The 13247-nt window shown below is 41.4% G+C and overlaps 1 protein-coding gene across 2 annotated transcripts in view; it reads right to left on the reverse strand.

Moving 5' to 3' along the window:
- mmp24 (matrix metallopeptidase 24) overlaps positions 1–13247 on the reverse strand; it is a 160815-nt gene that overhangs the window by 85249 nt on the left and 62319 nt on the right. For both annotated transcript variants that reach the window (XM_013132481.4, XM_029114249.2), the window contains exon 4: positions 2390–2694. In XM_013132481.4, the coding sequence (XP_012987935.2) occupies positions 2390–2694 (305 nt within the window). The remainder of the gene's footprint in view (positions 1–2389; positions 2695–13247) is intronic.

Genomic DNA, 13247 nt, shown 5'->3' on the forward strand with positions numbered 1-13247 from the left:
CTGACAAACTAAAAGATATGATATATTATGACCCACTGTAAAAAAAAACAACAACATAATAATTACAAACTTCAGTGTTTATCTTTGTACAACATGGACTTCAATGTTTAATTTGTGTGACTTTACCAAAGCATTTGATTTATATGTATTCCATGCCTGTGCACTTTACATGACGTTTCAGGGTTAGGTCCGGCAGTTGCGCACAGACTGGGTTCAGTAATAAAAGACTTTTAATGACCAAAATATAATTCAGACTGACAAAATAATAAAAATGACATTCTTCTTCTTTTAAATAATAATAATAATAATAATACAAATAATAATAACGACATTCTTCTTCTAAATAACAATAAACGTCATTAATAATAAATATCATAAAATAATAAGACGAATATTACAAATTGTCATGCAATTATTAATGTGAATGAATGGTACTCCACATCACATCATCTTTTATTCCGCTTTTTAAACTGCCAAATAAAACAATTTTATTTATTTCTACCTCCCTGGTGATCGTCTCAATCTCCACGTCAGAGAAGTTTCTCTTTTTTGCCGTCTTCCGTGTGTCCATGGCATAAAATGAGGGCGTGGGGAAAGCGGAGACTTGAATATATAGGGTCGTGTTATTCTAATGACGATCGTTTTCAGCCGCGGCATTTATCAAGGGCAGGTATTGCGTACACCTGGATTTTAAAGGTACGCACAGCTTCATAAATCAGGCGGTGAGAGGAGTGTAAGCAAAATCTTACGCCAACATATACGCCCGTTTCTACGCAAGAATGATAAATGAGGGCCAATGAGAACATGGATCCATCATGCCTTGTTACCACTGTGCAGGCTGGTGGTGGTGGTGTAATGGTGTGGGGGATGTTTTCTTGGCACACTTTAGGCCCCTTAGTGCCAATTGGGCATCGTTTAAATGCCATGGCCTACCTGAGCATTGTTTCTGACCATGTCCATCCCTTTATGACCACCATGTACCCATCCTCTGATGGCTACGTCCATCAGGATAATGCACCATGTCACAAAGCTCGAATCATTTCAATTTGGTTTCTTGAACATGACAATGAGTTCACTGTACTGAAATGGCCCCCACAGTCACCAGATCTCAACCCAATAGAGCATCTTTGGGATGTGGTGGAACGGGAGCTTCGTGCCCTGGATGTGCATCCCACAAATCTCCATCAACTGCAAGATGCTATCCTATCAATATGGGCCAAAACACAGTATTAGTCGAAAGGGGGTCAAACACAGTATTAAGATGGTGTTCCTAATAATCCTTTAGGTGAGTGTATATGCTATTTTTTACTAGCAAGGAAACTCAATCAAATATTTATTTTAATATTCAGCTTCATTCAGATTCATGTTTGCTGTTGGTGGAAATTGCTAGGGAACGATGATGTCTGCTTTTGCACTTAATATTATGTCTCTGTGGGTGTCCTCCTTCATTCCTATTACTCAATATTTGATGTAGGCCTCAATTTGTTCTTCCCATGAAATTTGCAGCATAGTATCACTGATACATTTTGGACATTGCAATTTTGAATACTTAGTTGCTCAAGTGCACCCGTGCGCACAAAGACACACACACACACACACACACACAGATGTACACACACAGACTGTTTTTTGTGACACGTGGGGACCAGAAAAACAAAATTCCATGCTCCCTTGCCCTAACCTTAACCTTAACCTTAACCCTAACCCTAACCTTAACCTAACCTTAACCTAACCCTAACCCTAACCTTAACCTAACCCTAACCTTAACCTTAACCTAACCCTAACCCTAACCTTAACCTCAATAAAGTAACATTTATGGCTAAACTTTACCTAGATGTAATGCCTAACCTTAACCCTAAACTTAACCAACAACACCTGGACCTTAAAGAAACCCCAATTCTAACTCTAAAGTTAATTGTAAGTTTGACCCTAAAACTAAACCCTGAGCCAGAAAATGACTTTTGAAGTGTGGGGACATGACAAATGTCCCCACAAGTCACATTGTTCAGGTTTTACTATAGTTATGGGGACAAACACAAACACACAGACGCACAAACGTGCCCTCATATACACTCACACACAGAAGCACACACGTGCACCTTTTCCTGCTGTTCACCAAACACTCTGCTTCTTGTTGCTGATAAAGAGCTCATTGGTATTCAACTATTGATTAATAACCACTGTATCATTCATCAATGGCCACCAGTCAATGAGAGGGTTTCTTCATCCTGGTAGATTTTGAGCCAGCCAATAATTGTTAACCAACAATCTTTCTATATAGTCAGAAGCCTTTCAAATATAAATATAGTTTGAGAACCAATTCTACATCTAATAATCAGTTGAAACAGCAGGGTTAAACTCCTAAAGACAAATAATCACTATAACTTACCATCATGGTTAGCGTTGCCTAGCGTCCAGGGCTCGTCTGAATCGAAGTGAGTGTCCCCTCCGATCCCAGGGCCCGGAAAGTAGGCATGGGCCAGGAACCCCCCCTCACCGTCAAAGGGAGAGCTGTCGCCATGGAAACCAGAGGCGAAGAAGATCATAATGTCGGCCTCCTTCCCTTCATTCTTGATCTCGGAGTAGGCTACCTCCTGGAAGGTGAGTGGTGTCACAGTCTGCCACACGTCAAAGGCCTGCCGGATGGCTCTCTGTGTGTCCTTCTCTCCCACTTTAGGGGTAAAGTTATGTATGCTGCAGAAAGGAAGAATGGGAGAAGTATGGTATTAATGGAGTATGCATTACATTAACATAATTTAGCCGCTGCCCTTCAGCGCATACATTTTCAGAATTGTTCTCCACACTGGCCCTACCACCCAGGGAATTCAACACAGAACCCTGGAGTTGTAAATGGAACGCTCTAACAACTAAGCTACATGGGACTACACTGTACTAGACTATGTGTAGCATGTGTAAAATGTATGTGGTATGTGTAAAATATACATAGTGTGTGTGGGTGGGTAGAAGCAGCATTTTAGGTTTAGGTGCATGGAACATTCCAGATCATTCCAGAAATGGAATGTTGTTCTCTTTTTTTGATTGATTTGTTTACAAATATTGCAGTATCAAGGCGATTTCCAAATAAAAATATAATGGTAAAAACTAGATGGGGCCATACTTGCCATTAGAAAATGTTTAGTAATTTTAGTTTAAAGGGAAAATACACAAGTTTTCTCTGTCTTAATAGCAATTACAGCCTGATGGGAGCCCCACGTCCTTGTCAAATTGTGTAACCACTCTTAAAGGTCAACTTTTCAAAACAGGGGGAGGATATTATGTTGACAATTCTCAGAAGCTTGCTAACTATTGTTTTTGAGATAGCAAAATAATGGCTGCTTCTGTGACTGAAAAACATTACGAAATGGCTATGTATTCTGGATCTTGTGGTAAAAACCAGGAAATTTAGACGGCCTGTTTCTACCATTAGAAAATTCACAACAATGAGCGCATCAGTGAAATTTCCCTTTAAGCATCATCCAATGAATTGTCTACTGTAAGTAGCTGTGATGAAAGGGTGTATGTTAACTGATTTCATGACATTTGCTAGCGCATTTACAGTGGGGAAAACAAGTATTTGATACACTGCCGATTTTGCAGGTTTTCCTACTTACAAAGCATGTAGAGGTCTGTAATTTTTATCATAGGTACACTTCAACTGTGAGAGATGTAATCTAAAACAAAAATCCAGAAAATCACATTGTATGATTTCTAAATAATTAATTTCCATTTTATTGCATGACATAAGTATTTGATCACATACCAACCAGTAAGAATTCCGGCTCTCACAGACCTGTTAGTTTTTCTTTAAGAAGCCCTCCTGTTCTCCACTCATTACCTGTATTAACTGCACCTGTTTGAACTTGGTCCCTGTATAAAAGACACCTGTGCACACACTCAATCAAACAGACTCCAACCTCTCCACAATGGCCAAGACCAGTGCTGTGTAAGGACATCAATCAACAATTGTAGACCTGCACAAGGCTGGGATGGGCTACAGGACAACAGGCAAGCAGCATGGTGAGAAGGCAACAACTGTTGGCGCAATTATTAGAAAAATGGAAGAAGTTCAAGATGACGGTCAATCTCCCTCGGTCTGGGGCTCCATGCAAAATCTCACCTCGTGGGGCATCAATGATCATGAGGAAGGTGAGGGATCAGCCAAGAACTACACGGCAGGACCTGGTCAATGACCTGAAGAGAGCTGGGACCACAGTCAAAGAAAACCATTAATAACATGGATTAAAATCCTGCAGCGCACGCAAGGTCCCCCTGCTCAAGCCAGCGCATGTCCAGGCCCATCTGAAGTTTGCCAATGACCATCTGGATGATCCAGAGGAGAAATGGGAGAAGGTCATGAGTACAACCCCAAGAACACCATCCCAACTATGAAGCATGGAGGTGGAAACATCATTCTTTGGGGATGCTTTTTTGCAAAGGGGACAGGACGACTGCATCGTATTGAGGGGAGGATGGATGGGGCTATGTAATGTGAGATCATGGCCAACAACCTCCTTCCCTTAGTAAGAACATTGAAGATGGGTTGTGGCTGGGTCTTCCAGCATGACAACGACCCAAAACACACAGCCAGGGCAACTAAGGAGTGGCACTGTAAGAAGAATCTCAAGGTCCTGGAGTGGCCTAGCCAGTCTCCAGACCTGAACCCAATAGAAAATCTTTGGAGGGAGCTGAAAGTCTGTATTGCCCAGCGACAGCCCGAAACCTGAACGATCTGGAGAAGGTCTGTATGGAGGAGTGGGCCAAACTCCCTGCTGCACTGTGTGCAAACCTGGTCAAGAACTACAGGAAATGTATGATCTCTGTAATTGCGAACAAAGGTTTCTGTACCAAATATTATGTTCTGCTGTTCTGATGTATCAAATACTTATGTCATGCAATAAAATGCTAATTAATTACTTAATCTTACAATGTGATTTTATGGATTTTTGTTTTAGATTCCGTCACTTACAGTTGAAGAGTACCTATGATAAAAAATTACAGACTTCTACATGCTTCGTAAGTGGGAAAACCTGCAAAATCGGCAGTGTATTAAATACTTGTTTTCCCCACTGTAGGTTCATGCTATAATTATCAGCTGATCATAATTACATCTGGTAGAAACATCCTCCGCAGCCAAATTCCTCAAGGTATCATACTTAACATAGCCTCTTTAGTCACTATGTTTTAATGATGATTTGGAACCATCCTATAGAAATCTTATTGGAGATGTCATGTTGGAGGATGTGTTCTGTAAAAAACAATCCTGTAAGGGAATTCTAATAAAAATCTCATAGGATTGTTTTCAATAAAAAGCCTAACAATAAAAAGCTAACTTTTTGTTATTGTTCACATGCACAACCACTAGACCAACTTGACACAAGATACGTTTTAATTTTACACAATAAGAAAAAAATCCAAGCTGAAAAATCGAAATAAGAGTCCTATAGGATGGTCATGGTAGAAAATCCGGAAAGATTTTGTTTTACTAATGTTACCTCAGTCCATCAGCATGTTCTTCATCATCATTAGTTAATCAGACTGGGTAAAATGCTTTGGACAAAACCTTCCATATTATTTATTTACTTTTACTCTATTCTTTCTCCACAATTTTGATGTATTTTTTAAAGCCCTGCTTCATCATGAACAACTCCCTTCTGACTCAGGTCAGTCGATGTTAAGATACACTGTCGGTCCTCCAAAGCTTATCCGATGCTGTTTCGGTCTCTTACCATGCTCCTCATTTAACCAGAAAGTGTCTACCAAAATCACATGCCAAAAGGAACACACTGTCCGGCCTTCTACCTCAACTGAGCTGACAGGCGCTAGAGAGAGACAAGGCAACCACATACTATAAGTAATCTCCCAAAACCGCCCTCAGCTGGATGCCTTGGCTAATCCACAAGCAGCATTCATACCCTGGTTTAGCTCCACATTATTTCTCCAGATTGACACATGGGTTCAGATTTCATATTTAAATGTTCAACCTTTTAAATACAATTTACACTCACCTAAAGGATTATTAGGAACACCTGTTCAATCTCTCATTAATGCAATTATCTAATCAACCAATCACATGGCAGTTGCTTCAATGCATTTAGGGGTGTGGTCCTGGTCAAGACAATCTCCTGAACTCCAAACTGAATGTCAGAATGGGAAAGAAAGTTGATTTAAGCAATTTTGAGCTTGGCATGTTTGTTGGTGCCAGACGGGCCGGTCTGAGTATTTCACAATCTCCTCAGTTACTGGGATTTTCACACACAACCATTTCTAGGGTTTACAAAGAATGGTGTGAAAAGGGAAAAACATCCAGTATGCGGCAGTCCTGTGGGCCTTGTTGATGCTAGAGGTCAGAGGAGAATGGGCCGACTGATTCAAGCTGATAGAAGAGCAACTTTGACTGAAATAACCACTTGTTACAACCGAGGTATGCAGCAAAGCATTTGTGAAGCCACAACACGCACAACCTTGAGGCGGATGGGCTACAACAGCAGAAGACCCCACCGGGTACCACTCATCTCCACTACGAATAGGAACAAGAGGCTACAATTTGCACGAGCTCACCAAAATTGGACAGTTGAAGACTAGAAGAATGTTGCCTGGTCTGATGAGTCTCGATTTCTGTTGAGACATTCAGATGGTAGAGTCAGAATTTGGCGTAAACACAATGAGAACATGGATCCATCGTCTTGTTACCACTGTGCAGGCTGGTGGTGGTGGTGTAATGGTGTGGGGGATGTTTTCTTGGCACACTTAAGGCCCCTTAGTGCCAATTGGGCATCGTTTAAATGCCATGGCATACCTAAGCATTGTTTCTGACAATGTCGATCCTTTTATGACCACCATGTACCCATCCTCTGATGGCTACTTCCAGCAGGATAATGCACCATGTCACAAAGCTCGAATCATTTCAAATTGGTTTCTTGAACATGACAATGAGTTCACTGTACTGAAATGGCCCCCACAGTCACCAGATCTCAACCCAATAGAGCATCTTTGGGATGTGGTGGAACGGGAGCTTCGTGCCCTGGATGTGCATCCTACAAATCTCCATCAACTGCAAGATGCTATCCTATCAATATGGGCCAACATTTCTAAAGAATGCTTTCAGCACATGGTTGAATCAATGCCACGTAGAATTAAGGCAGTTCTGAAGGCGAAAGGGGGTCAAACACAGTATTAGTATGGTGCTCCTAATAATCCTTTAGGTGAGTGTATGTATTGTGTTAATGTTTTGAAAATATGCATAGCCTACAGTCAAGAGCTTGAAAATTAAGATAATAATTAATTGAATGAGGGAGTACCTCTTGAACAACCTGATGGCCTAATAATCATATTGGATGGGCTTACAAATATCACATGGACCTGTATACCAATCAATCATTTTTATGATTCTATTTTAAATAAACATATACGCCAGTTCATCGCTGATAAAACAGAAAGAGGGGAAAAATAGAAGTGTGCAGAAATACCAGTTACTGTACTACACATGCAGTGGAAGCTGCAGTTTAGGCCGTGCGACCACCCTAGGCCCCAATAATTGCCATGTTGGTTACTAACAGCCCCCATACCAGGACAGAAAACAGAAAGCCAAAACACTGGCTACTGACAGCACCAAGTAACAGGCCAGGAAACATAAAGACAAACATTAAAAAGTGTGCAGTCCATGATGGTTCCCAGGTACTCAAAACTCTCCACTCGCTCCTCCTGTTCACCACCCAGGACTAGCTGGTTCACACGACCAGTCCTTTGTTGAGGTGATGCGGAGTGTGAGGTAGTCTTTATTGTACCATTCATGAAGCCTAATCTGTAAGGAGGTTGACCAGAAATCATCTGTATATTTCACTGCCAATTAGTTTTCTTAAGATCCTCTCATGTCCTTGGTGTAGAGAGAGGATAGCACTGGGGAGATATTTGTCGTGAGAGCCAGTAGATTTACGCAGAGGAAGGAATTTTGTGGGGTTGCATTTGACCTAGACTGGCCCCAGAGAGTCTAGCAACCACAGGATAATGCTTGAAACCTGCATTGTCACCACAATGAGGTTTCATGCCTCTCTTCACCATTTTTTCCAAATATCAAATTTCAGTACGCAAATATTTTTCAATGGATTTGTTTTTGTAGTAAAATCAAGTAAATTAACACACAGTATCTAGCAGTAAATCTCCTTCCTGGATTAGCAGCTTTAGCTGTCATAGAAGGGAGAAAATTCAAGTAAAAAGGATTTGGCACCATCCTGTAGGATTTGTATTGGAGTTTTCATTTCAGCAACTAAAGTCAGATATCTCAGGTATCTCAGGTCATTTTGACGGAGGACATTGTGAAAGAAATATTCTACAGCTCCAATCCCAAGTGAGAACAACTAAGGAGAGAAAAACTGAGCATAAAGAGTTGTAGCAATATCTAGCAAGATGTTTTCTGTTCTTAGATACAGAGTGCTACGAAACACTTTCTGTAGATGAAGACGTGCAATGAATGTCACCAGAGAATAAGGGTACATTATTGGATATGTTTGCATCTATGTTAGTAAATGTTTTAAACCAAAAGACTGTTTTAAAGTCACACACAATCTATAAAGCTATTACAACCCAGCTGAGTGTGCAGGCTTCTGATTTAGCACAGCACTAAAACACCTGATTCAAATTACCTAACTTAATTAGTTAATACTCAAGTGTGCTTTTGCTTGGGCTGAAATAGAAGTCTGCTCACAAAGTATATTAGAGATCAGTGAAGCAAGGTTTGCCTCCTAAGACGCTTTTTTTAATTACCTGAAATGATGCTTAGGGATTACACAGTGGATAGTGAAAGCCAACATGTCCTCAACACAGCCTTCTTGCAAAAAATAAAAGAACAGTGTCTAAGAGACTGGTGCAGCAAAGTAAAATAATGAATACAGGGATATAAATAAGATACAAATATGATTATATAAAATGCTTGAACATGCTTTAAAATATGTTAAAGTTTGGAGTTGCAGTCATTCAAATAATTTTTTTCAATCAACACTGTCTTATTTCTTTTGAAAATTAACTACTCATTATATTTAATAATAATCTATTTCCCTTGACCTCCTTTGAGCCTTCAGAGATTGTAGGAAAAACATTTGAAGATAGAGAATTTCCCTTACCCAGATGTTTTTATAATGTTTTTATATTAAATTTAGGCCAGTCACATCATGCAGGTACTCAGCCAAAAAGGCTGACATCTGAGGATTTTCTTTCAAAGGATTATTAGGAACACCATACCAATACTGTGTTTGACCCCCTTTCGCCTTCAGAACTGCCTTAATTCTACGTGGCATTGATTCAACAAGGTGCTGAAAGCATTCTTTAGAAATGTTGGCCCATATTGATAGGATAGCATCTTGCAGTTGATGGAGATTTGTTGGATGCACGAAGCTCCCGTTCCACCACATCCCAAAGATGCTCTATTGGGTTGAGATCTGGTGACTGTGGGGGCCATTTCAGTACAGTGAACTCATTGTCATGTTCAAGAAACCAATTTGAAATGATTCGAGCTTTGTGACATGGTGCATTATCCTGCTGGAAGTAGCCATCAGAGGATGGGTACATGGTGGTCATAAAAGGATCGACATTGTCAGAAACAATGCTTAGGTATGCCATGGCATTTAAACAATGCCCAATTGGCACTAAGGGGCCTTAAGTGTGCCAAGAAAACATCCCCCACACCATTACACCACCACCACCAGCCTGCACAGTGGTAACAAGACGATGGATCCATGTTCTCATTGTGTTTACGCCAAATTCTGACTCTACCATCTGAATGTCTCAACAGAAATCGAGACTCATCAGACCAGGCAACATTCTTCTAGTCTTCAACTGTCCAATTTTGGTGAGCTCGTGCAAATTGTAGCCTCTTGTTCCTATTCGTAGTGGAGATGAGTGGTACCCGGTGGGGTCTTCTGCTGTTGTAGCCCATCCGCCTCAAGGTTGTGCGTGTTGTGGCTTCACAAATGCTTTGCTGCATACCTCGGTTGTAACAAGTGGTTATTTCAGTCAAAGTTGCTCTTCTATCAGCTTGAATCAGTCGGCCCATTCTCCTCTGACCTCTAGCATCAACAAGGCCCACAGGACTGCCGCATACTGGATGTTTTTCCCTTTTCACACCATTCTTTGTAAACCCTAGAAATGGTTGTGTGTGAAAATCCCAGTAACTGAGGAGATTGTGAAATACTCAGACCGGCCCGTCTGGCACCAACAAACATGCCAAGCTCAAAATTGCTTAAATCAACTTTCTTTCCCATTCTGACATTCAGTTTGGAGTTCAGGAGATTGTCTTGACCAGGACCACACCCCTAAATGCATTGAAGCAACTGCCATGTGATTGGTTGATTAGATAATTGCATTAATGAGAGATTGAACAGGTGTTCCTAATAATCCTTTAGGTGAGTGTATATTGTTTCTATATTTTATTATTTTAAGCTCTATTTTTGCATATATATACAGTGGGGAAAACAAGTATTTCATACACTGCTGATTTTGCAGGTTTTCCTAATTACAAAGCATGTAGAGGTCTGTCATGTTTATCATATGTACACTTCAACTGTGAGAGATCCAGAAATCCAGAAAATCACATTGTATGATTCCTAAATAATTAATTTGCATTTTATTGCATGACATAAGTATTTGATCACCTACCAACCAGTAAGAATTCCGTCTCTCACAGACCTGTTAGTTTTTCTTTAAGAAGCCCTCCTGTTTTACACTCATTACATGTATTAACTGCACCTGTTTGAACTCGTTCGATGTACAATGAGCTTGGTGAGAAGGCAAGAACTGTTGGCGCAATTATTAGAAAATGGAAGAAGTTCAAGATGATGGTCAATCTCCCTCGGTCTGGGGCTCCATGCAAAATCTCACCTCGTGGGGCATCAATGATCAAGAGGAAGGTGAGGGATAAGCCCAGAACTACATGGCAAGACCTGGTCAATGACCTGAAGAGAGCTTGGACCACAGTCTCAAAGAAAACCATTAGTAACACACTACGCCGTGATGGATTAAAATCCTGCAGCGCACACAAGGTCACCCTGCTCAAGCCAGTGAATGTCCAGGCCCGTCTGAAGTTTGCCAATGACCATCTGGATGATCCAGAGGAGAAATGGGAGAAGGTCATGTGGTCTGATGAGACAAAAATAGGGCTTTTTGGTCTAAACTCCACTTGCCGTGTGTTACGCACGCCTCCCGGAGGAGAGAGCGCAACACCCCGCTACACATAAAGCACCCTAGGGCTTGACAGAATGGGTATGGGGTCGTGGGTGCGAGAATGGATGACAGAGACAGGACTACCGTTTTCAGGACTATTTAATGAACGTAACGGTAATTCAGGGAAAAGGGGCTGGACGGAACCAAAGCAAAGAACATAAAAGTAAACCCAAACCCTCTAAACCTACCTTACCTGTCAAACCAAGAACTTACCTAACTAGCACCTCTTGCGCCGGTGCTCTAACCTAATCTAATACAGGGGACCGGTCCGCCCAGGTCTTACCTAGTGGTTTTAGACAGAGTAAAGCTATGGGAGGTGTATGCCCCAGGGCCTCTTGCCTAAAGCACAATGGCTTTCCCCTTCCCCCTGGAAACAAATGGAAAAGATTTAAACACAAACAAATGCCACAACACACAATGCACATAAAGTTTGAACACAGACACTTGCCACAACACTTAATCACAAACGGTCTTTCTACCTTACAGATAGCAACACAGATCAAAAGCAACAGCATGTGTGACTCTCCCTGAGACACTAGAACTGTGGCTTATAAGCAGGCTAAACCAGCTGTACCCACTGACGAGCTGGCATAGGGGCTCTCCAATCAGCCCAAATCCGACCAATCAGCTGCAACCGGCGATCAGGAAGCCAATTAGCCTGCAACCACCACACAGAACACAAAGGGACAAAACCACATACGAACACAGAGCAAAAGAAAGCACTGGGGACGTAACACCGTGTTTGGAGGAAGAAGAATGATTAGTACAACCCCAAGAACACCATCCCAACCATGAAGCATGGAGGTGGAAACATCATTCTTTGGGGATGCTTTTCTGCAAAGGGGACAGGACAACTGCACCGTACTGAGGGGAGGATGGATGGGGCCATGTATCACGAGACATTGGCCAACAACCTCCTTCCCTCAGTAAGAGCATTGAAGATGGGTCGTGGCTGGGTCTTCCAGCATGACAACGACCTGAAACACACAGCCAGGGCAACTAAGGAGTGGTTCCCTAAGAAGCATCTCAAGGTCCTGGAGTGGCCTAGCCAGTCTCCAGACCTGAACCCAATAGAAAATTGGCCAAAGCCCCGAAACCTGAAGGATCTGGAGAAGGTCTGTATGGAGGAGAGGGCCAAAATCCCTGCTGCAGTGTGTGCAAACCTGGTCAAGAACTACAGGAAACGTATGATCTCTGTAATTGCAAACAAAGGTTTCTGTACCTAATATTATGTTCTGCTTTTCTAATGTATCAGATACTTATGTCATGCAATAAAATGCAAATGTATTTCTTAAAAATCATATAACGTGATTTTCGGGATTTTTGTTTTAGATTCCGTCACTCACAGTTGAAGAGTACCTGTGATAAAAAATTACAGACTTCTACATGCTTTGTATGTGGGAAAACCTGCAAAATCTTGTTTTCCCCACTGTATATATGCTCTCAATATGTAGTTGTCGGGTACCATGTCACAAGAATGTCATTGTGCAGGATGACTCTGTGTTGTTCAGTGCTTTTGACAAATAAACCTTAAGTGAAGATTTTGCGTAAGCGGAGCCAGCCAAGAAGAGCGAATGTCTCTTACTGAGTGAGTGACTGACTGACTGACTACCCCTTGTTAAATAGCGTAGTGGTTAGAGAAGCAGAGCTGCAAACTATAGGTCCAGAGTTTGTATCCCTTCGCAGTCTAAAACCATTTGTATCTACATTATAGTAAGCCTGAAATAAAACGGTTTACAGTTCTATTGCGACTGTTTCTGGTGGATTTTAAAAGTACACATCTGTGTATACGGTAGTGGTGTCAACAATAATCGATTCAGTGATGCATCGCAATGCGGGGCATGCACGATTCAGCATTGATGCGACAAAGTTCCATAATCGATTATGTCACTGTTTATTTTCTGGCCTTGAGTGGACAATAAAGTTGTGAAGTTTCAATTAGTTCCAGGGGCATAACAACAATCAAGAAGGCGGAGGATAGACGGTTAATTAAAAACGCACCCAAAGTTTGGAAAGCGGACATCTGAGCACATTTC

This window comes from Esox lucius, chromosome 17 (assembly GCF_011004845.1).
Source record: "Esox lucius isolate fEsoLuc1 chromosome 17, fEsoLuc1.pri, whole genome shotgun sequence".
In the NCBI taxonomy this organism is placed as follows: Eukaryota; Metazoa; Chordata; class Actinopteri; order Esociformes; family Esocidae; genus Esox; species Esox lucius.